General features: G+C 35.9%; 1 protein-coding gene across 1 annotated transcript in view; it reads right to left on the bottom strand.

Moving 5' to 3' along the window:
* LOC145296933 (uncharacterized) overlaps positions 1 to 25,952 on the bottom strand; it is a 160,385-nt gene that overhangs the window by 77,476 nt on the left and 56,957 nt on the right. The window contains exon 2 of the mRNA XM_080143137.1: positions 560 to 906. Coding sequence (XP_079999263.1) covers positions 560 to 736 — 177 coding nt within the window. The 5' untranslated portion in view covers positions 737 to 906. The remainder of the gene's footprint in view (positions 1 to 559; positions 907 to 25,952) is intronic.

Genomic DNA, 25,952 nt, shown 5'->3' with positions numbered 1-25,952 from the left:
GAAAATGTCTGCATATTTAACAAGTGTTTTTTATGAAAATCAGGGGGAATAACAATCTTATATCTATATATTTATAAAGAATCAGAATCGGTAATTGTATTGGAATCAGGAAAAATATTGGAATCATCCCATCACTAATAACAATGGTTATTATTTTACAGCATATTAATTCTTTTCAGGTTATTTACTGCCAAATCAAGTCATGAGACAGTCTAATCTGGTATCACTTCAATTACAATATTTTTTTTTTTCTCCCAAATCGAACTTGATCCTAATATTAAAAGATGAAAAAAAAAGGCTTTATGGAAACAAACATTGATTAACTTGGCTTTAATATAATAATAGTCACAGTATTTTTTTTTTATTGCTATTGTAACAGGCATAGCAACCATCTTTGAGTTCAGTTTCATTAAAGGGAGATAATCCTGGAAATATTTTTTTAAGTCAGTCATGATCTGACTTGCTTATTTGACATTGACTTGAATGCCATCTAAATGGTGAAAAAAAAAAATTTAAAAAAAGGGAGACAAATCTGCAGTCATATTTTTCAATTACTTACTTGGCTGCTCATGTATCCGACAGCAAACGAACTGAGAACCCATCCCTGGTTGTGTAAGTCCAGCTTGTACTGATCAGCAATTGGGATGATGGCAATCGGCATGATCACGCGATCGGCAGAATTGACAAAGTTCGCAATGGAACATAATGCTATTGTTTTGGAAGCTTTAGTGAACATAATCCACCATTAAAGGCTCGGATCCTTAAATTGGTACGCACCCACGGATTAATCAGGTAGGGCCGAATAGAGGAAGGGTGGGGGCCCAGCACAGAGGGCCAACGTCAGTAGCAGCTGCCTCAACTGCCACTTTTGGTCACCGTTTAGTCATCTTGGTAGTTAACATTTTTCTGGAAAAAAAAAAAAAAAAAAAAAAAAAATGTATATATAAATCAGTGAATAACGAATAAAGAAAAAGTTAATTTCAAAACAAAATTATATCAAATTTCAAAAGGATTTATATGTCTACTAGCTGTCCTAACCCATTTATAATTTAACTAGCGGGGGGTACCCGGCATTGCTCGGTTATGGATAGGTGGTGTGGGGGGGGGGTACAAAACAACAGTAGGTAGCCTGGGTGGAGAGAGGTGTTAAAAAAAAGTGGTAGTAGCGAGGGTGTGGAGAGGTGAGGGGGGGGACAATTAAAACAACAGTAAGCAGCCCAGGTGGAGAAAGACGTTAAAAAAAAAATAAATAAAAAAAAATGGTAGCAGGCAGGCAGGCTCGAACCTGTAATGTAAAGGAGGAAAAGAAGGTAAAAAAAAACCCCAAAAAACTAACATCTTAGCTGATGCATCCATTGTGAAAACAGAAGTCGTGAGCGTTCGAATTAAGGGTAGTCAGTCCAACGGAGACAATGACTTGTGAAAATGTTGATGCAAAAACCGACTCCTCCATGTAACAAACGGCCCTGTTGAGAGTGAAGGAATTAATGTTTTTGGCCAATTTTTTTATATTTGTCGTCCGAGAGACTGAGCTTTAAAATGATACCAATTTCGTTAAATTCTGACATCTGTCAGTTCTTGCGAGACACACACACACACACACATACACATACACATTTTGCCTTTTATATATTAGATTGTTTTTATGATTTAATTTTTTTCCCATAAAATATGAGTAATTGATGATAGCAACATTTGTCTAATAAGACGATGCATTCTGCATTTAGTCTGGTGCACTGCAGCATCTGTTGTGGCTGTAGGCTTCCTTTCTAGGGCAATTGCTCTTGATATATCAAAGGCCTTTGCTAGCATATCGAATAAAAGCCTACTTCACAAAATCTCCAGCTATTGTATAGCTAGAAATGTCTTCATTATTAAATCACTAGCAGTTCAGCTCGGCTTTGCTCGGGCCCTATGTACTGTTCATAACTTGCCCAACGTGTGAATTCCAATAAAAAAAAATATATGTAAAAGCAATATATTTATTTGCAACTTAATTGTCAAGTCAACGATCTGAGTTTCTGTAAAAGCTCTTCCTCTCACTGCTGCTTGACCCCCCCCTCTTATTTTACTGTTTCTATAACTCTCGTTTTCATCTCTCTTTCTCTAATAAGTCTTAGATAATAAAGAAAGGTTAAAAACAACATGAATATCATCAAGTCTGGAAAAAAGAATGGCATTTATAGTGAACAGATTGATTTTTGGATTTTGTCTTATTTTATTTTAAGATTTCAAATGTTTAGACATTTAGAAGACACCAGAGAGGAAATCTTATCGCCAATAATTTTGGTGCTCTATCCCTCCGTATTGCTTTTTTCACAAAAACCGCCATTCAATCATTTCGTAAGGATGTCTTGCCTCAAACAAGTAATATTATTTATAGATTTCAATGTCGGTGTGGTGCCGTCTATATAGGCAAGACGATCCAGCATCTTCAGGTCAGAATCGCCCAACATGTTCCCCGCTTCATCCGAGACCATCAACCTACCACCAGAAAGTCTCAATTGATAGAATCGTCCATCGGCTAACACTTGGTCGATAAAAAGGAGTGCGGTCTTGCTTTCTCTCCGGAGTGTTTTTCTGCTTTGTACCGAGGACATACAAAGTTCCACCTGTCTGTCTTCGAAGCACTTGCCATCATTTCCAGCCCCCCTACTTTGTGCAAGCAGAGAAACCTCCGGCTTCAATTAGAATTATTTGGGTAGTCAGTTTTTTTTTTTTTAACCTACTCTTCGCTCTTACTCCATTCCACTTACCAAATATTCTAAAAAAAAAAAAAATAAATAAAAATAATTTTCAGACTTATGACCCTTGAAAAGTTAGTCTGAACGAAAAGCGCTTTGGGTGTATTTTAACGATCTTGTTTTTAATCGACTTATTTATTTTATTGAATTGTACATTTGTTACATGTAACTTCCCCCATTTTTTTTTCTTTCTTTTCTCACCCCGTTTTCCATCTTATTTTAATCGATTGAATTTCCGCTATGGTTCACTTCTTTTTAATTATATATATATATATATATATATATATATATATATATATATACGCACACATCCCAAAGTAAAGGAGATAAATATTTGCAGCTTTTTAAATTTACTTTTCTCTCTAAAATTATTTGAGTTAAGCGAATTATTTTTTTTTTTTTACATCTCTCTTACTTCTCCAGATTAATAATTATATCCCATTTTTGTGTTTCTCACCTATAAGTGACTTGCACAATTTTTTTTTTTTTTTAATAATTTCATTGAGATAATTATTGGAAAAAAAAAAAAAAAAATACAAATGAAAATTTTATTTATTTTCCTTAAAAATGTGCAATTTGAAAGATTTTATATTAAAATAGCATTGATGAATCTCAGATAACACTGAATAAGTATAGCTCATTTTTTTTTTTTTTTTTAAATATATCTTTTTCTTTTTCTGCCTACCTTGCTTTCCCAACTCACTCAACCATTTAAACTGCTTACCATAAATCCGGTCTTGGGCATGACCTTTAATTACAGGCTTGTTTGTCGTTTTTTGATATATCCAAGTTCAATGTGATAATGTGATAATTTGGTCTTAAGTCCACATACTCCTTTAAAAAACAAATTAACAAAAGCAATGCTTACTTTGTTCGGTTTATATGCCCTTGTGTCCTGTCATTTTATCTAATATTGTATCTTTAGCTTTGTACAAAAATTAACAATCACAACCATAGCAGAGGTTATTATTGCTTTATATTTATTACTGTCACCTTTATCATTTCATCTTGTATTAATTTGCATGCCTAAGATCATTTGTTGGCAACTGTTTATGGCAACACTTCAAAGAGCATTGATGAGCAATATCTTACTAATGCTCTTCCTTCTGACCTGGAACACTGTGTACTATGTAGAAAAGGTGGCTTGTTACTTTTAACAACTATAAAACTAATTTTCTCTCTTTTCACCACCAAAGTTTGGATACACGTTTTGCTCCAGTTGAAATGAGAGACGCTTTCCGAAATAAAGCAGCCTATTTTGTCAAGCTCTTGCAACTGACTTTCACTCAAGATCTTAGATGGAAGATTTACATCCAATTTTTTTTTTTTTTTTTGCTAAGGTTGTTGGGAAAATGGTTGGATCACTCTATTGCTCCAGAAAGTATCTGACTCCTGATGCAATCTTCTACCTGTAGAAGGGTCAGATTTGGCTCAAGATGGAGTACTACTGCCACATGTGGGAGAGTGCTGCCCAATGCACTCTTTTCTTGACTGTGACAAAGTACAAAATAGAGTTCACAATCTAGTGGTGGTTGATCTCTTCTCTACATCCCCTTTCTCTCCTGCCCGGACACAGTACAAAACCGACTTTGAAATCTAGCGAGGGCTGTGTTCTCCTCTTAACACATATATTACTAGTTTTTCTCTACTCTTATTTCCATGGAAGATGATCAACTGAGTTCCAACCTTTGGTTCCTCCTTGCCAAACATTCACAGCATGAACACGTCTTGCTACCACCAGTGCAAAGAGTTCCCCTTTATTTCTGTGTGTACCTAAAACACAACAGAACTTCCATGTACAAAGTGTCTTCCCATCTTTGGAACACACTACCACAGTACTGCTTCGTGACAGACTACAATAACCTTCAATAAAGTTCAATGACAAATGCTAGTTGAGTCATTCTCTCAACAAAGAATCAAATTTTGCCCCATTAGGTTGTGTTTAATTCTATCAAAATAATGCATCTCATACAACTGCTCATTAACTCTTGGCCTTTGGGACAAGATCAAAGTGCAGTATCTGTTCTTCAGATGCTGCACTTCAATTTCTTGTTCTCTGTCAGTGGAGGAGAACTCCTTCACGACTGAGACAATTATTTTTGTCCCTTTTCTCCACGTTAAAAAACGACCCTGGTGTCTAACTCTGTCCCGTGGGGAGGCGTTGTAAATAGGAACTCTTAGTTTTTGGCCTTGGTAAACAGCGACTCATTAGTACAGAAATAAGGTTATATAAGCCATTTTTTTTTTTTTTAAAGTTCTTTCGGATGTATTTATTTGTATTTTTCCATCTTGATTGTTCCTATTTAGTTGCCTCCCCGCGAGGGCAGAGTTAGTTAGACACAAGGTCGGTTTTTAATGTGGGGAAAATCCAGCTCCCCAAAAAGGGGCACTCTGGATAGGACCAAAAATCGTCTCCGTCATGAAGGATTTCTCCTCCACTAACCGATGACAGAAAAGGTGAAGTGTAGTATCAGAACAGATACTACACTTTGTTCCTAGCCAAAAGGCCAATGGTTGTTATTCTCACAACGTTTTGGGCGTTGTAACCTCCAACCTTCTTCAGGTGTATTTTCAAAATCGATGGTATTAGTGAAAAAAAAAAAAAAAAAAAAAAAAAAAATGTAAATTTGGGTCTGAAAAAATAAAAAGCATTCTTTTTCTTTTGCACCAATCATCAACGACATCTATTCTGAGGATACACCTGAAGAAAGTCGGAGGTTACATATATATCGCTATACCCTACGACCTTCTTCAGGTGTTGAATACATTTTTCCTTTTTCTCTACATTGCAAGAGTTCGAACAGTGGGTGTGAGTGTAGGTCTGTAGATCATAAAGTTCAATCTCCAGGGGTCACTAGGATATTTTTTTAGGGCTTTCCTATGACTCAATTTTTCGGGATATCTATGCAAATCAAAACGCGGATTCCATGAACAAGGCTTCTTTCTTAGAACTGCACGCCTGTGGAACTCTGTTCCGTCTGCCTGCTTCCCACCGGACTACAACTTGAAGGTCTTCAAGTCCAACGTTAACAAATTCCTAATGAACCGCCCCCTTAAGTAAACACTTCATCAAATCTCCACACTAACATAATGTACTTGCAATAACCCTTATCCCTGAGTGGCTTCCGGGCCTTGATAAGTGATCACTGTGTAAAAAAAATTTTTTTTAAAAATTGCCCGAGCTCCAATCTATGGTCGCCCCTTGCCAAACTTTCACAAGAAACACTCGTCTAGCTGAAAACCCTCAATAATTTCCCCACTCTATCTGTGCCTAAACCTAAACGTAGATTCCATGAAAAAAGTTTCTTTCTTAGAACTGCATGCTTGTGGAACTGTCTTCCATTTGCCTGCTTTCCAGCTGACTACAATATGGTTGTCTTCAAGTCCAATGTAAACAAGTTCTTGATGAGCCGTTCCACTTGTAAACAAATTACAAATTTAGCAGATTTCCATTACTAATGATTACTATATTGTCCAATTGGTTACTGTACACTCTTTAACCCTTATCCTCGAGTGGCCTCTGGACCTTGATAAGTGGTGATGCCTTTGTAAAAAAAATTCTTATTAGTGAAAAAAAAAAAGAAAAAAAAGTGTTTTACGAAACAGAGGATCAATACCCATGCGTATTTTCATTAAAAAAACAAACAAAAAAAAATAATGCAAGGGAGACAACTCTAAAACTTTTAGCAGAACAAAGGTTTAATGAACAAGGATATGCATCTGGTGGCAACAAGAACAATGTACAAAACTAACGGGGATGCTGAGCAAGCCAGGTTTCTTGATATACATGAAGGGATGACCAGAACAATGATAACTAAAGGACATTATTATATACTAGCAAAGATATCTGCGCTTAGCACGTTACTTTGTTGTACACTCGGGTACCCACTTTGCAGGCACCCATGCCATAAGTGGATGTTGTAAGAGTCATGTCAGATTTGGTCATGATCGGTCCAGACATGTGGACTGTAAGAGAGTATATATAGATAGGCTATGACCTTGACCTTTCGTTGGAATGGTAAAGTTGTTAGAATAATTGTAGAAAAGAATGCAGAATTTAAGTCGTTTTGGATTGGAAGTGAAAAAGGAGCAAATAATGTTGATATCTTTTTTATTGCGGATAAAGCGATTCAAGTAAATTGTGTAAGTGTGCCGATCATGCTGATAAAGTTAATAAATGGAAAATTTTCATAGCTATATTTCTTTGTGCACTACAACGTCATTGGAGTGAAGATGTGAAACACGAGTTTCATGGCAGGCTTATTGCAGTAAATAGTGAGGTTGAGGTTATTGCAGTAAATAGTGAGGTTGAGGTTATTGCACTAAATAGTGAGGTTGAGGTTATTGCACTAAATAGTGAGGTTGAGGTTATTGCACTAAATAGTGAGGTTGAGGTTATTGCACTAAATAGTGAGGTCGAGGTTATTGCACTAAATAGTGAGGTCGAGGTTATTGCACTAAATAGTGAGGTCGAGGTTATTGCACTAAATACTGAGGTCGACGTTATTGCACTAAATACTGAGGTCGACGTTATTGCACTAAATACTGAGGTCGACGTTATTGCACTAAATACTGAGGTCGACGTTATTGCACTAAATACTGAGGTCGACGTTATTGCACTAAATACTGATGTCGACGTTATTGCACTAAATAGTGAGGTCGAGGTTAATGCAGTAAATAGTGAGGTCGAGGTTAATGCAGTAAATAGTGAGGTCGAGGTTAATGCAGTAAATAGTGAGGTCGAGGTTAATGCAGTAAATAGTGAGGTCGAGGTTAATGCAGTAAATAGTGAGGTCGAGGTTAATGCAGTAAATAGTGAGGTCGAGGTTAATGCAGTAAATAGTGAGGTCGAGGTTAATGCAGTAAATAGTGAGGTCGAGGTTAATGCAGTAAATAGTGAGGTCGAGGTTAATGCAGTAAATAGTGAGGTCGAGGTTAATGCAGTAAATAGTGAGGTCGAGGTTATTGCAGTAAATAGTGAGGTCGAGGTTAATGCAGTAAATAGTGAGGTCGAGGTTAATGCAGTAAATAGTGAGGTTAGGGTTAGGGTTAATTGCAATAAATAGTTTATATGGAAGAAACGGATATAGTTATAGGAATACAGAAGGAGAAAAATTTTATTTTTTCTTGCAATAGTTACGTTGGTTCAAACACCCTTTTTAGAAAAAAGTAAAGTTATCTCATTACATATGAATCTGAAACAGCGAAAACTCAAGTAGATTATTTACTGGTTAGGAAAAAAGGGCAGAAAGCTTTAAATGATGTGAAAGTAATTGATCTGATGAAGAGTGTGTGACAATGCGAATCAGTTATTTACAATTACATGTTGAACAAAACTCAGGAGGTAAATAGAAAGTTTATCCCGAAGTTGTGAAAAACGGGTTAAACGCAAGTTTAAAAGGTCAAATGATGGCGTATTCGGTGACTAGATCAACTTCAGGAAGTGTAGTAGAACAGTAAAAAAAAGTTGACGGATATATTGTGAGAGGTGAAAAGAGTGGATGAAAAGGTTCTCAAAGCATAGGTAGTGAAATGATGAAGCCAAGCAGAAATGATGGAGCAGAACAAAGGTTTAGCAGATAAGGATATGTATCTGGTGACATGAAGAACAATAAATGAAGCTAAAAAGGATGCTGAAGAAGCCAGGTTTCTTGATATACACTAAGGGATGACCAGAATAATGAAGTATTAGGATAACTAAAGAAACGCCAAAGACAAATGTGCACATTGTTGGAGAGAAGTGTATTCGAAATATCAATAGAGTTAGAAACAATTGAACTAAACAGGGCTACTTGGAAATTTTATTGTAAGATCCTTCTACCGCTCCAGAAGATATCTCACTACTGATGCAATTCTCTATCTATATAAAAGCCAAGTACGGCCAAGGATGGAATACTGTTGCCATATCTGGGCAGGAGCTGCCAAAAACAGCCTATCTTGCCTTGACAGAGTACAAAATAGACTTCGTGGTTTAGTGGGGGATGGCCTTTTCTCTACCCTGCAACCCCTCTCCCACAGAAGAGACGTTGCGAGCCTATCCTTGTTTTATCGTTATTTTCATGGCAGGTGCTCGTCTGAACTCCAATCCCTGGTCCCCCCTCGCCAATCTTTCACGAAAAACACCCGTCTAGCTGAATCCACTGTGAAAAATTTCCCCCACTCTATATCTGTGCCTAAATCAAAACGCGGATTTCATGAACAAAGCTTCTTTCTTAGAACTGCACGCCTGTGGAACTCTGTTCCGTCTGCCTGCTTCCCTCTGGACTACAACTTGGATGTCTTCAAGTCTAATGTTAACAAATTCCTAATGAACCGCCCCCCTAATTAAACACTTCATCAAATCTCCTCACTAACGTAATGTACTTGCAATAACCCTTATCCCTGAGTGGCTTCCAGGCCCTGATAAGTGGTGATCACTGTAAAAAAAAAAAAAAAAATTCATAAAATAGAGAAAATCTACAAGTTGCAAGCGGCAGTAGCTAGCAACATAACATGTGGCGACAGCAGAAATTGAACTCATTACACGAGTTTGTAGTGTAATTCAAATCTTGTCCAACGTTGAATGCTGTATGCTTCGCCGGGGCTATCAAGTGTACTTTTCAGCGTGACACCATCATTCAATGTGTTGCCTTCCATGGCTTAAGAGAAGCCCATCTACCCTTGAGAGAAGGATAGACCGCGCCAGTTTCCCAACCTGTTATTTTACCTTGTGGTACATACAGTGCCTCGCCTTCCCAAACGTTCACTCATCTGGTACTGGCCAGGCTCGACGTTGCTTAATTTCGGTGATCTGACGAGAACCGGTGTGTCAAAGTGATTGTGCCTTATCTAGACGAGCTGTAAGAATTGTAAAAGATGAAATGGTATGGCAAGCTGCAAGATGAAAAAGGAGGAGTCTAGAGGGTCCTCAGGCATCATTGAATAAATGTTGAAGGCTGCGAGTGAAACTGACATCGAGATGATCTGAGATTTGAGAAATAAGACCACGATAGATTGAAAGATTGGTAACTTAGTACAATCATGAATCATTACAAGCGTAAAAAGGAAGCATTTGACAGAAGTTATAACAGAGGTTTAAAATTGATAGAAAGCAAACGAGTTAGTTATGCTAGCATTACAAGTTGATTTTTTCTTTTTAGATAATTGTTATTTTATCAACTTGCTTGAAAAGAGTTATGTAAAAGATGCTTAAAACCGTTTGAATCATGCAAATACCACCAGTAGTTCAAAAGTTATGAGAATTTTAAGTGCCAAAATTTAGGCTTTTCTATGGACATTTTTCTTCAGAAAAAGTGGGCTAAATTATGGACCTCAACATTTCAAATAATTCGGTCATTTCGCCAGCATTTGTTTATTTTCCAAGCTATTCTCATGAAACTTGGCAGTCTTATGTAAAATTTTGTGCTCTTTCTGATTATGCAGTCAAATCTAATGTATCTCTTTACCATAAGCCATGAATTATAAATTAAGATGTACAAATTTCAATTTTTTTAAAAACTGGTGCATGGTATCATACAGTGGGTGTCTATGAACAAAAATAAATATTATAGTAGTATTCAAATATAGCTTTATTGAGAATGGGCATTTTCCTGCATCCTCACTAAAGGAGAGCTTAGCCATTGAATGCCTAAGAGCATTCATGGCCGGTATTTAATACTCTTCTCAAAGAAAAAAAACACTGAGTAGATATGAATTAATCTCAGAAATAAATCAAAGAAAATTTTCCATATAGATTTTGGATTTCTGTAAAAGATGGAAATTCCCATAGTCGACCAGAACTTATGCATTTTGAGATCAGTCCAATTTTCAATGTTGTAAATCCTCTATCTGGCCCAAAATATACCCCTATTTTCTGAGATGCAACCATAAATCGTACTTTACATGAATCCTTGTCGTAATTTTCACAGTATCAGGATACCAGGAATCCTGATAAGCAACAACTATACATTCACCAGTTGATGGTAATTTTCGTCATTTCTAGTCTGTTGCTTTACTGAAAATTCAACTATGTAAACAAAAAAATAAAACTGATTTTTTACCTTGTTTCCACCTTAACATTTAAAATGATTACTTTTATAGATTTTAGGATATACTGAAAACGAATATCACATATCTGCAAATAAGTAGTTTTCCGGATATTAAGTAATGTCATTTCTTATGTTATCGCTGGTGGCCATTTTGGTATGTGAAAGCATGCAAACATAACTCTGAGAAACTATGCGTAAACACACGCCCAAGATGGCCACCAGTAATAACATAAGAAATGACATTGCTTAATATCCGGAAAGCTACTTATTTGCAGAAAATTTAAATGCGATATTAATTTTCAGCATACCCAAAAACCTTAAAAGACAGTAATTTTAAAGAAAACTTAAGGTGGAAACAAGGTAAAAATTTACAAAATGCATCACAATGAAATTCTTTATCCAACCGCCTAATTATTATTAGATATCCTCAGTTAAAAAAAAAAAAAAAAAAAAAAAATGGGTTTGTCTTACAGATTCGAAAAAAATGGTCTTGACAATGAGTTAAAAATAAATTCAAGTTTCACGATATATCTTATTCAATTGCTAGGTGAAAATACAGAATAGTTAACAAAATACCCTTCCTTCCCCATATTAAGAATGGGTTTCTAAATAATACCGTTATTCTTTCAGCATGGTAGCATAAGTGCACAAGTACATTTTATTTGTTATATATTTATTTTTTTTGTTTTCTTTTTTACCACTAAAAAACAATTCTACCTTAAGTACAAGTATGAAGTTATAAATACAATAACAGAAACGCATGTACTTAGTATATTATGTTGTTTTTTAACGATTTTGGTGCATGTGTACTAAAAGCGTTAAAACAACAAAATAGTATTGTTTGGAAATCAAATTTGAAAAACTTGATAAAATTTTTTAAATTGATAAACTCAGAATAAATAAAAAAATAAAACTGATTTTTCTGCTTTCGTTTGGAAAACAGAAAAACAGTTTTTTATTATTCTTTAGTCAGCTGAGAGCATAGCAAGCCATTTTCCCCCCCGAAACGGATTTGAATTTCTATAAAAAGATAACATTTTAAAGAAATTTCCGCACAATTAATAATTATCAAATATTTACATATTATACATGAAAACAATTCTGAAACTATTATCTATATGAAAATGGACGATATATACCGATTTATCTTATCAATTTTGAAATATTTTTCGTCAACTTTGCTCGGTTGTAACTTTGCTTCCTGTGGTCGTAAAAATAAAAGCAAAGTCCAGTTGAGATGGACTTCTATAGCCTGTAAAATTTCAGCCATATCCAATTAAATTTGACCCTGCGCATATGTATCCAAACGTAGCGTATGAAATGTAAACATTGGAAAAAGTTTCCCTTTTTTGCTGTAGTCATTTTTTACCGATTTTTTTTTCATTTTTAACTTGGAGCATAAAAATATTGAACGCATAAAAGAAAAATAAATTAACATCTTTGGAAAGGTTATTCTATTCTCTTTCCAGCAATGTAATTCTTTTAAAAATTGACCCACAAATAAAAAAGATATGACTTGTTTAAGCACATTAGGTATGTAATATTGCTGATGTCCACGAAAATACAGCATACACTTGTAATGCTAGTTAATACATAGATGAAACACAGTTTTAGTTCATTCCTAGGAAAGTGTCATTGCATTATATTTATTCCTAATCAAATCCAAGAGAAGTACATTAACAACAAAAAAATTGGATTTTGCTTTTGTAGATCTACAGAAAGCTTTTGACAGAGTTTCAAAAGAGGTTGGTTCATAGGTTTTATGTAAACTAATGGCAAATAGGTGGTTGGTAAAAGTTGTTCAAGCAATGGCAATGATGCCTCCGTTCAGTTTCAAGAGACAATGGATAAGGTAGCTGTAAGGATAGCTGCACATCTAATTGTGAGGCAAGGGTTGTACAATCTCCAACCACACCTCTCCTGAATCGGTACTGTTTGAGTCCAGTTGCAAAGATAAGTGATAGACGACTGGAAACAATGCAGAGATAAGCAGAGAGCACATACAGTACCTGGAATTCCCAAATGGTCACCCATTTTAGTACTGACGAGGATCAACGTTGCTCAACTTTGGGGATCTAACGGGAACTGGTGTGTCAACGTGATCATGCCATATATACAGGGTGGAACGATAAATTTGTCGCCCTAAAACAAACAACACTACAGATTTATTTTAAAACTTTTATTGAAAAAAAAAAAATCAATTCCGGTAACTTGATTAAGTAGTAAAACCGACATCTATTCAATGTAACCGCCTTGATACAGATCCGGAACTGGGGCATGCCTTTTCCACAAGCACTGGCAGGAGCTCGGCAGATAGCAGCGGTCAGGTTGGCTTTGGTGTTATAGGAGGTCATGTTGGTGATGATCTTCACATATGACCAAACGAAGTAGTTCAGTGGGTTCAGGTTAGGGGACAGTGAGAGAAGGGTACAAAATTGTAACACTCTTCCTAAATCCAGCCTGGGTTTCTTCAGATTTGTGGGCCGGCGCCAAGTTTTGCTGCTACACTTAGGATCTGCTAGCGGCCACCTGATTGCACCAGGGGATCACCACACTCTCAGCACATCCAGGTACACTTTGATGCTGACTTTCAAGCCAACTTCGAAGATGCGAGGTGGCATGATGTGGCCTTCACTTGAAACTACACCAACATGACCGAAAACTTCATTGAACTAGGCTCTCAAGTAAAGGTTTCAAACTGAATGTTACCAAGACCAAAGTGATGGTTGTAGTGTTGAAAAGCTCACCAATAGAGGAAAGTTCCAATTCTGTAGAGTACACAGAAGATGTATCAGAATTACAAGTAGAGAATAACGTTATAGAAAGTAAAGGTTTCAAATAGAATGTTACCAAGACCAAAGTGATAATCAATAGCAACGGAGCTATGTATGGCTTGTTGAGAAGAGATGATGTATGTTGATGGTTTAATACTTGTCTATGAAACAATTATTTACTTAAGTTAAAGACTTGCAGGAATCTCATGGAAAGTAAATGTCTGAGAGTGAAGGTTACCATGACCGATGTGATGATCAGTCCATATTATTTGGATTCTTCACACTACTGTTCTCATCTTGAGTGCCATTTTTCATAATGTTTCAGTTGATGAAACCTCCAACCTTCTATCTTGTTAAACTCTAGAATCTTTGTGTCAACCACTAGACAATTTCAAATAGAACCGTTCATTTAAGTCATAGGTATAGCATGCTCTTGTTCTGTCAGCCAAGTTGAAAATTATATTGACAGAAACGTTGTGTAAATAACATTGAAGATGGGAACAATTGTCCGAAAAATCCAAATATGAATAAGCGATCTCCATCTAAAAAAATTTTTTTTTAAAGTTGTCAAAGTCCATAGAAAGAAAAAAGTTCCAGTTTATTTTGTGGAAATGAAGCCAGGTGCAACTTAATTTTTTGTTGTACTCGCAAGCATTGTACACAAAAGTGTTTTAAAATTATTGGTAGGTTAAGGGATGATAACCAGTTAATGTGAAAAAAAACTTTAATGAAGATGAATATGAATGTGGCGAAAGTATATTTGGATGACAAAACTATTGAAGTTGCCCAGAAGTTCTGAAGTTGCCCAGAAGTTCTGAAGTTGCCCAGAAGTTCTGAAGTTGCCCAGAAGTTCTGAAGTTGCCCAGAAGTTCTGAAGTTGCCCAGAAGTTCTGAAGTTGCCCAGAAGTTCTGAAGTTGCCCAGAAGTTCTGAAGTTGCCCAGAAGTTCTGAAGTTGCCCAGAAGTTCTGAAGTTGCCCAGAAGTTTTGAAGTTGCCCAGAAGTTTTGAAGTTGTTTTTGTTGACAGCACTGCAATACAGTAGATGATCAGATGCAAGTGAGATTACAAGAATTAGGGGTGCATGGAATAAATTCAGGGAACTACTGCCATTATTGACCAGCATTACCACTGTTGATTAAGGGAAGAGTCTATAAAGCATGTATATGCAGTGTGGTACATGGAAGTGAAACCTTACCAGCAAGTGTTGAAGACATGCGTTGCATGGAGAGAAATTATATCTAATTTATTAGTTGCACTTTTATCAAATGTGTGCAAAATTATATACACACTCTTGTTCTTTCGACATGGCTTTTGAAATCAAGAACAGACGAACTTATTAAGTCAACAACACACATTTATTTACAATTAGCAACTGATAGCATGCGACAAGAAAGAGATATGGAAGGTGGTTTGGTCGATGGTGGGTGTGTGTGCAGGACGATGATAGAAATGTCATTCACTGCTCTAAATGTTCGTTTTTTTTTTTCATGTTTTACTCTTATATTAACATTTATAATATAGATCTCAACGTCCGTTAGTGTGCGTGTATGTTTGTATATCTCGCTAAAACTTTTGACACACGTGACCAACACTGACAAAATTGGTATCGTTTGAAAGCTCAGTCTCTCGGATGACAAATATCCAAAAATTGGCCCAAAACATTAATTCTTTCACCGTCAACTGGGCTATTTTTTACAAGGAGGGGGGGAGGTCACTTTTTTTCGTTGAAATTTTTGCTAAGTCATCATACGCTTTGGAATTACCAAGCTTAATTGGAACGACGGCGGCGTCATTTGTCATGGTGGATGCAGCGACTAAACCGCTCGCTATTTTTTTCACTTCCTTTTTCTCTTAGCATTCCAGGTTCGAGTCTGCCTGCCTGCCTATTACTTTTTTTTTTTTTTTTTTAATTCGTTTTTAGGGTTCTGTTGCTCAATAACCTCACCATAAAACTTCTCCACACCCGGGCAACGCCAGGTACCCTCCCTAGTTCATAAATTGGAATTTGATTTAGCTTTGGAACGCTCATTGTCTTTATTGTTTTGTGTTTTTTAGCAATTCCAATCCAGATTAAAATATATCATCCCATTGTTTTTGTTATTAAATTATTTTCCATGATCCATCTTTGCTTGGAATTTAAGGCTGACATCACTCAGCAATCTGATTTAACGTCGCCCAGATCTTGATTTTGCATTTTCCGGCATCGTCTGTCACCTATGCAACATGCAAAATAAGAAACTTTGATGGTATGGCCACATTAAAAGAATAGATGCTCTACATTAATGATCTTCCAAATCACATCCTTACATCATTCGTAGACATCTATGCTGATGACACTACTATCTACGGTAGCACATCTAAGACAGTAAATGACCAAGTTCTCTCTGATTCTCTCTTCTCTGATCTTGAGCATGTGGTACAATGGGGAAAGGAGTGTTTTTTTTTAAAGAGTTTTATAAACATGGTCAGAAATAATAAAGTGGTGATAGGCAAGAACAATCAGCCAGTAAGTAATGAGGGATGGGTCCATAACAGATTACGTTTCTTTCATAAAGAAAAAAGAAATAAGACTGTTTTTCTAGTTTCACTCTTTTTCCTCTACATCAATCATTGCAGGAGACACATCAACTCCATATGAACCACACCAGTGTATACAAAGGAGTGCTCAGTTGGTTCTCTTACAGTAAGGATTAACGGGGAGGGGGCGCTCGGCGTTGCCCAGTCGTAAAATACGATTAAATATGATACTTTAAGAATAAAAAGAGGGGGAAAAAGGAAAAAAAAGGTAAAAAGGAAGTGAAAAAAGGAATAAAAGGAAAGGAAAAAAGGAAAGGAAAGAAGAAAAAGGAAAGGAAAAAAGGAAAAAGGAAAGGAAAAAAGGAAAAAGGAAAGGAAAAAAGGAAAAAGGAAAGGAAAAAAGGAAAAAGGAAAGGAAAAAAGGAAAGGAAAGGAAAAAAGGAAAGGAAAAAAGGAAAGGAAAAAAGGAAAGGAAAAAAGGAAAGGAAAAAAGGAAAAAGGAAAGGAAAAAAGGAAAAAGGAAAGGAAAAAAGGAAAAAGGAAAGGAAAAAAGGAAAAAGGAAAGGAAAAAAAGGAAAAAAGAAAAAAGGAAAAAAGAAAAAAGGAAAAAAGAAAAAAAGGAAAAAAAAAAAGGAAAAAAGAAAAAAAGAAAAAAAGAAAAAAAGAAAAAGGAAAAAGAAAAAAAGGAAAAAGAAAAAAAGGAAAAAGAAAAAAGGAAAAAGAAAAAAAGGAAAAAGAAAAAAAAGGAAAAAAGAAAAAAAAGGAAAAAAGAAAAAAAGATGAAAAAAAGAAAAAGGGGAAAAAGAGGAAATAAAAGACGAGGAAATAAAAGACAAAAAAAAAAAAAAAAAAAAAAAAAAAAACGGGACTTGGATGCCATCTTATCGTGTTATTAAAAAAAAAAAAAAATTGCATGATGGGCGCTCAAAGTTGAGAATCTTAAAAGATCGGAGAGAGAAAACGTTATAAAAAAAAAAAAAATGCTGCATGCTGGGTGTGAACTTGCAAAAGTTAAGTTCGTAAGCGAACACGCTATAAATTGGACCAAGACGCCATCAATTATCAAGTTGCAAATTTAGCTTTTTAAAATGAAACAACGAATCGACCATTCGTGCATGTGCGATTAACAAAGAGCGTTGAATAAGATTTTTACCTGACCCCCCCCTCTTCAAACAAAATGACAAAATGAAATAATTGATGATTTTTTTCTAATTTTTTGATCTTATGTGTCTGAGAGATTGCTCTTTCTAACGATACCTAGTTTATGCCGGTTCGATGCGGATGAAAAAGTTTTTAGTGGACATACAAACACAGACAACTGAGATTTATATAATAGATAATACACCCTTTTTTTTGCATTTGATAAATCAATCACTAAAACCTCTTAATTTAGATGCACCACAAAAACTTGTTCCTACCCCTTTTTTTAGTTATCTAAAGTATGGTATTGACCTATTTGTCAGTTATAACCATGGTATGTCTATATAAATAAAACAGTAGATGTCTGCCTGTCTGTACGCCTGTCTGTCTAAATATTTAACCGATAAACTCTTAAACTACTGATCACATAACACTGAAATTAACAGGAAATGGTAATCATACACCAAGGATGGTTTATAATGAGTAAAATCTTTGTTTGGATCGATGAATAACATATACAAAAATATGTCGACAAGTTGAAATACAAAAATGTTCATTTCAACTTGCCAACATATTTCTATTACTTTTGTGCATGCGCACATCCATTCATAGCTTGAAATGTTTTAATTTTAAATGATAGCTCAAACGGTAGGGAACGCTGCTCAAGTGTTAAATGTTTTGGTGCTAGCTGATGACACCCAGGACATTTTTTTTTAAAAACAATCTTTTGAAATCAGTATTATATATTAGGTACAGATAATATTCAATAAAGAATTGCCTCTAAATACGAAACCTGCATAAAATTAAAATATATTTTAGTGTATTTTATGACCAGGCAAGCCCCACCCCCCTCTCGTTAGTATAATATAAGTACTTTTTTTTTTCTATCTTGATAAAAACTGCTCAATATTCTTGATAAAATATTAATATACGAAAAAAATTTAAATGGAAAATACATGAAATTTTTCAATTTTAAGCTGATGAGTAAATCATTTTTACCTTTTTAGTTAAAAGTAGAACCCTATATATATTTATTCTATATGTATTATGAACGGTCTCCATTTCTTCATGGAATCATCTTTGAGTAAAAAAAAAAAAAAAAAAAAAAAAATGAACAAAAAACTGAAGAAAAAAAGAATATGAAAGATAGCAAGAAAACATACATGTGAAGTCAGACGCTAAAAGAATTTTTTTTTTTTTTTTTTTTTTTTACACAGTTTCAGTAAAAACGTTAATTTAAACGTCACATATCAACCGGTACGGTTGGGAAAAAAACAGTTGGAGATGGGGGCTAAAGCGGTTGTAAACAATCTAGCAAGCAAAATTAACTGGAAATCTAAGAAAAAAAAAATCCAACCCTTTGCTTTAAAGGCAAAGCGCATATCCGCTAACAAAGTTACCCCCCCCCCCCTCTAAAAAAAAAAAAAAAAAAAAAAACAACAGCTTTTAATTCAGAGGGAAAATTGATTGCTCAGTCGAGGAGGGAAAAGAATTAACATTCCAGGCTAAAATTGTAGCACGTTAAGCATTTAAGACATTTTAAAAGTATTTTAAACTGGTTTCATACGTAATATTACTGATTGTAGGTTCTGGAGTTTTAATATAAATAGCTACCAATATTAATTTTTTTTTTAGATTGCCTTTTAAAACTAATTAAAAAGTACTTAAAGGAAAGGGCCATAACTCTAAATAACTAATGATCGATGAAACCCATTAAAATGAATCGAGATGTAACCTGTCTTCTCAAAAATGGAATTTTATAATATATAATAGACGTGCATTATTCAGGAAGTAAGCAATTAACGGATAATCCACTCATGTAGCTAATTTTGGTTAAAAAAAAAAAGAAAAAAGTACACTTTTGTTGTTACTTAAAAATAATTTTTTTTTTAACTACAACATTTTTGTTTTTCATTAAAAACAAAAGATAAAAAAATACAAGAACATTTCATGCAAATGTAATATGCACAAACTGCAGCACAATATCTGAGGTGTGTTATAGGCCTATTGCCTCTACACTTCCTCGATAATCATAGATTCCTATATTTTTCCTGCAGAGAGTTCACTGCCAAAATCGGTTAGAATCAAGGGAAGTTGTAAAATGTTTTCTCTCTAATAAATTCCTCTTTCCTCTGCTACCATTTACACCGTTGTGGGATCTTCACAAGGGACAGTACAAAGAAACACCGGTTTGAGTTTTCTTTACTTCGTAGTTGCTTAAAAATACTGGAATATAATTTTAACATTCCTTTTCGTTCGATGCTTTCTACTGGGTGAAACACACCATTGGACTTACCCGATTTGCAGGGTTATTTATGCCATCTTTTTTCGCCCCCCCCCACTTTTCGCTGTTTTTTTTGTTTTTGTTTTTAAAAACACGTTCATTTATTTTTCCCTGATTTTTGTTTTTTATTTTCCCGATTTCTTTTTTAAAGAAGTTTTATGTTTGTTCGCCGTTGTTTTTTTTTTGGTTTTGCCGATTTTTTACAGAAGTTTAACATCGTTTTTTTTTTTTTTTTTAAATATTTCAGCAGGGTTATTCCTCTGCTTATTCTTTACTTTACCCCCCCCCCCTTTACACACACACACCTCCAAACAATTGGGCAACGCCAGGTACCCCAGCTAGTATATATATATATATATAACATGGTACATGGAAACTGTATAAATATAAGTTAATGATGTTACCATACTGACCGGTACTGAAGCGGCACTAACCCTAGGTGGGTTGAACTAGCTTCCTCCAAAGGAGGAAATTTTGTGGGAGTATGAAATTTACAAGCGGCCCACAGTCGCATGTATATCTCCCGTTTCCTGTTTATGCAGCTTGTGCAAAATGGTGTCAACGTCCTCCTACATACAGCGCCTGGTATTCTCAAATGGTTACCCATTTGGTACTGGCCAGGCTCAAAATTGCTTAACTTCTGTGACCTAACGAGATAAATAATAAAACTTTGAAATGATGATTGGAACTCGAATCTTCAAATAGATTTTAAAAATGTTATGTATTCAAGTCAAATTATAGGTTATTTTGGCCATCCATAGCTAGAAAAGATTGATTTTCATAAATCACTGTGGTACGTAAGTTCATGCCTAAATTAATTGTCTATCGTTGCCTGCTAACAAAGACTAATAATCAATTAAGGATAAAATTAAACCATTAATTATGACTAATTGGTCAGATTAAACAATTAATTTCCAGAAACAATTCAATAATCATGGAGTAAGTTTGTTTTATTTAACCCTAGCGGGGGTATCCGGCGTTGCCCGGGTGTTTGGATGTGTGTGTTGAGCAAAAAAAAAAAAAAAGTGGTAGTAGGAAGGCAGGCTCAAACCCGTACCTCGAAGAAGGAAAAGAACGGAACCCCCCCCCCCTGACGTCTTTGCGATTACGACCACCACCAAACCTGAAGTGACTTATGTTTAAATTAAGGCTAGACTATCGAGGGAGAAGATAACTTTCAAAAATATCGGCGACCCCCCCCCCCCTTGTAGAAAAGTGCCTAGTTGAAGTTGAAGATATTAATGTTTTTAGTAAATTTTTCAATATTTGTCGTCTGAAAGGTCGAACATCAAAACAATACTGATCTTGGTAAAATCCGTCGCCTCTGTCGAAAGTTTTAGGCAGACATGCAAACATACATACATTTATACATTGGTAACTAAAAATTTTCGACCCAAACCGATGAAAAAGCTTGCCCTATCTCTGAATACCCTTTATGTAAAATTTCAAATGTTTAGACCAGAAATTGTCTGAGTAATTTGGTAGAGACCGCAGAGGTCAAATTCTTTTAAACTTTGATCCCTATTATGACCCCTTAACATTTGTTTTGGGCTCAAATCAAGTTATTAAGTTAGATTCATGTCCAAGGAACCTATATCTAAAATTTGAAGGGTCTAGATCCAAAATTGTCGGAGGAGTTTGGTAGAGTTCTCAAAAGTCAAATCGTTGAACTTTGACCTCTTAACAGACAAATTTCTGTCCGAAAATGGAGCAAAAAGATTTTCCCAAATCTCAGTACCCTGTATATCAAATTTCGAGTCTGTAGACTTAAAATTGACAAAGTTATTGCATAGGGAAATGTACACATATACAGACACGTTCACTTTTATAGATAGATAGATTTCAACCTTTGGGAGTCATTTAATGCCAAGGTGTTTTTTTTTTTATTAAAGTATGGGGTTTTATAACTTTTTGTTTCATTTGTTAGATTTTATTTAGACAATTAGCATGTTTTAAGAAATTTATTATTTCTCATAGAATGAAGGATTATAATGTTCAGTTTGTTTTGTGGTGTTTTAAATCTTTTCAGATTATTTTAACGAGAAATTAAACAATTTTGGTAAAAAAATTTATGCTTCAAATTCTTCATATCTCCAAATGTGATAAAAAAAAAAAAATTAATCAAAATAGACCATATTTCATTGATTGAGATTGTCGGACCGACTTCCTCATCTTGGTTGTTATCGTCACAACGTTTCGGCCGTTTTGCCTCCGGCCTTCATCAGGTGTTTTGTATCGAACTGGGAACATGTGGTTTAAACTAACGTCAACGTTTTCTAAGTCAAAACACCCGATGAAGGCCAGAGGGAAAAACGTCCGAAACGTTGTGACGATAACAACCAAGATGAGGAAGTCAGTCCGACAATCTCAATCAATGAAAACACCTCCTCTCAAAAATACAGACAATTACTAGACCATATCTTTTTTTTTTTTTTTCTAATCAGTTTGTTCAAGCTGGGGATGTTTTTGCGAGACATACAAACACACATACATACATACACACACATTTTCGCTTTTATATATATACTAGGGGGGGGGGTACCCGGCGTTGCCCGGGTGTTTGTAGTTGTGTGTATGGAGGGGGGGGGGGTAATTAATAATCCTGCTTAAATATTATAAAAAAGACGATGTAAAAAAAAAAATCCAAAACGGAAAAAAAAATGGCATAAATAAACCTGTGTATGGGGGGGGGTAAACTAAAGAATAAGCGAAGTAATAAAAAAGAAAAACGTTTGGTCGGGAGGAGGGATTTAACCCGGAAGCTTCGACGCGGAGGTGGAAACCAATGCCAACTACTTAATGGTCTCAACCACGAGTGAGAGTAATTGATTAACGTGTTAAGTTAAAGCTTATAAAGCTAAAAGAGGTTTGATTGACAGGACGACACTAAATGAGGTCATCGCGCGATCGTTATTTTTAGTTTTCACTTCACCCCAGATGATGGAGGGAAGGGGGGAAAGCAGAGCAAAAGCCGAGAACCCAATGTTTTTCACTGTATTTATACTAAAATGGAGGACGAACCGGGGACAAAGCGAAATAGCGCGAATCTCATAAAAGTCAACGTAAATAAATCTAGAGACAACCCGTGTTCCCAAATCCTACATATTATGATATAGGACCCATATAAACAGTTGTAAGCGATAGTAACAAACCCGGCAGCGTGTGCGAGAAAAGCCTTTTGAAGACATACACGAAATGGTCACACACATTTTGCCTTTTATATATATATAGACTAGCGGGGGGTACCCGGCGATGCCCGGGTGTCTTGAGGTAAATCAAAAAAAAAAAGTTTTGGTAGGTAAGTATGAGAATCGAACTCGTACCCTTGAGTTGGAAATTAATGTGTGAAAAAAAAACAACAAAAAACGGGAGACGTTACCCATTAGGCCACCGCGACATACATACAACATACTCAGGTTTGAATTTATTTATTAAACTATAAAAACAGGCGTGCGCAATAAAAGTTAACTCTGCTGCTTCCATTTGACCTAATTAAGAAGGTCAAATAGAAGTCACGCAGTTGTTTACCCAAGTTTGACTGTTTTTGTTTTTTCCCCCAACAGATGTTGGGGGGAGGGGAACCAGCTCCCAATTGTCCAGATTGAATAACAATTGTCTGATGTACAACATTGATCAAAGCTGATTGCTTCTGGACATTTCCCGGCGCAATGCCGAGAATGTTGTTCGTTGTTAACTTTGAATTAGTTTCGCTTTTTATACGAAAAAGCTTCATCAACATGCGAGAAGCCAAAATAGCAAAAGTCGACGTAAATAAATTTAGATGCGAGGTACTTTCCCAAATCATACATATTATTATTTAGGACCCATATAAACAGTTGTAAGCGATCGTAACGACATCGGAACCGTGTGCGAGAAAAGCCTTTTGAAGACATACACGAAATGGTCACACACATTTTGCCTTTCATATATATAGACTAGCGGGGGGTACCCGGCGATACCCGGGTGTTTTGAGGTAAATCAAAACTCTGGGGGGGGGGGGTGTAAAATAATAAAAAAAATGTTTTGGTAGGTGAGTATGAGAATCGAACCCGTACCCTTGAGTTGGAAATTAATGTGTGAAAAAAAAACACTGTGCTACGTTAACCATTGAGCCACGGCGACAGACAACGTTAAGCAGGTTTTAATTTATTTATTTATTTAACTATAAAAACAGGCGTGCGCAATAAAAGTTAACTCTGCTGCTCCCATTTGACCTAATTAAGAAGGTCAAATAGAAGTCACGCAGCGTTTGGGTTTGTTTATCCAAATTTGACTGTTTCTTCCCCCAACAGATGTTGGGGAGAGGAAAGCAGCTCCCAATTGTCCAGATTGAATCTGATATACAAGATTGATCAAAGCCGATTGCTTCTGGACGTTTTTGCCGAGAATACGTCGTTTGAGTTTAGTTTCACTTTATCTATACTAAAAAACCCGATCAACACGCGAGAAGCCAAAATAGCAATAATTTTGTAAAAATCGACGTAAATAAATCTATACGCTACGTGCTTTTCTAATTCCTAGATATTATTATATAGGACCTATATAAACAGTTTTAAGCGATAGTAACGAACCCGGGACCGTGTGCGAGAAAAGCCTTTTGAAGACATACACGAAATGGTCACACACATTTTGCCTTTTATATATATATAGACTAGCGAGGGGTACCCGGCATTGGGGGGGGGGGGGTAAAAAAAAGTAAGTATGAGGATCGAACCCGAACCCTTGAGGCAAAGTTGTAAATTAAAGTGTGAAAAAAAAAACAAAAAAACGTGCGATGTTAATCATTGCCCCACCGCGAGATGCTAACGGAAACACGTTTGAATTTATTTAATTACTTGGATTTAGCAGGTGCCCGTTTTAAATGAGGTGAAGTTTTGACTGCGGGATAGTATTCATTTACTGCTGAACGCTCCCCCCCCCAAGATGTTATAGGAAAAAGAGTAACCCACATGCGGCGAGCGACAAATAAATATTTATCTTCCCGAAATTGAGCAAATTAAATAGACAGGTGAGCTTCGTTGTTAACTGTGAGATATTACGATTTATATGTGATATAAAAAGTTTTTAAAAGTTGTGAACCGACCGACCGCTTCTCTGAAAGAAGCCTTTTGTAGACACACAGAAAAAGCGAACACACATACATACATACATTTTCGCTTTTATATTTATAGATACTAGGGGGGGGTACCTGGCGTTGCCCGGGTGTTTGTAGGTGTGTGTATGGGGGGAAGGGGTAAATAATAACCCTGAAACAATGTTAAAAAAAATCGGAAAAACCAAAACCCAAACAAAAAACAGTGGAAAAAAAAAAACGCTGTGTGTATAGGAGGTTGGGGGGGGGGGAGAGGTAAACTAAAGAATAAGCGAAGTAAAAAAAAAAAAAAACGTTGCCCGGGTGTTAAAAGATGTAAAAGGAAACAAAAATAGTTTTGGTTGGGAGGCGGGATTGAACCCGGAAGCCTTTACGCGGAGGTGAAGCAAACGCCAACCACTTAACCGTCTAGGCCAGAAGTAAGAGGAATTTATGAGAGTGTCAAAATAAGGCTTATAAAGCGAGTGAAAGAGGTTTGATTGACAGATAGCCGCTAAATGAGGTCATCGCAGGAGCGTTACGAGATGACGTAACAGTATTTTATTTAATGCGGGACAGCTTTTTTGGATTTGTTTACTTTGTTTCAATGCGGGTCAGTTTTCGCTTCCCCAAGATGATGGTGGGGGGGGGGACCGGCTCCCCAAATGAAAGGGGATTAGCAATTGTTTGATATAAGGAGTTTAGCCCCAAATTGATTAAAGCTGATTGATGTGGACGTTCTCGGCGTGATGCCGAGAACACTGTGTTAGCTTTGAATTAGTTTCGCTTTTTATACAAAAAAGCCGAATCAACATGTGAGAAGCCAAAATAGCAATAATTTTGTAAAAGTCGCTGTAAGTAAATCTAGACACTACACGCATTGCCAAATCGTAGATATTATTATACAGGGGGTATATAAACAGTTCTAAGCGATAATAACGACCCCGGGAGCGTGTGCGAAAGAAGCCTTTGCGAGACATACAGAAAATAGTCACACACATTTTGCCTTTTATATATATAGACTAGCGGGGGTACTCGGCGTTGCCCGGGTGTTTGTAGGTGTGTGTGGTGTTAAATAAAAAAGAATCGGGGGGGGGGGGAATGGAACCCAAAGCCCTGAGGTGAAGTTTGAAAATAAAATCGGCCAGCCAGAATGAGTTAGTGAAAGATGTTTGAATTTATTTAAGTAAGAACCAAATTGACAGGTGCGCGCCCGGAAGTCGTCGAGCGTTACGACGACGACAATGATATAGGTTTGTTTGTTATAAGCGAAGTAAAAAAAAGAAAACGTTTTAATTAAGGGGGGTAATCAAAACATCGAAAAAAAAAAACTAACGTAAGGCAAACGAACGATGAAAACAGAAAAACGAACACGTGAAAAATGGCTTAAATAAG

Source organism: Euprymna scolopes, chromosome 17 (assembly GCF_053919585.1).
Source record: "Euprymna scolopes isolate OS-2025 chromosome 17, ASM5391958v1, whole genome shotgun sequence".
NCBI classification, from domain to species: Eukaryota; Metazoa; Mollusca; class Cephalopoda; order Sepiida; family Sepiolidae; genus Euprymna; species Euprymna scolopes.
This window is presented reverse-complemented; position numbering and strand designations above follow the sequence as displayed.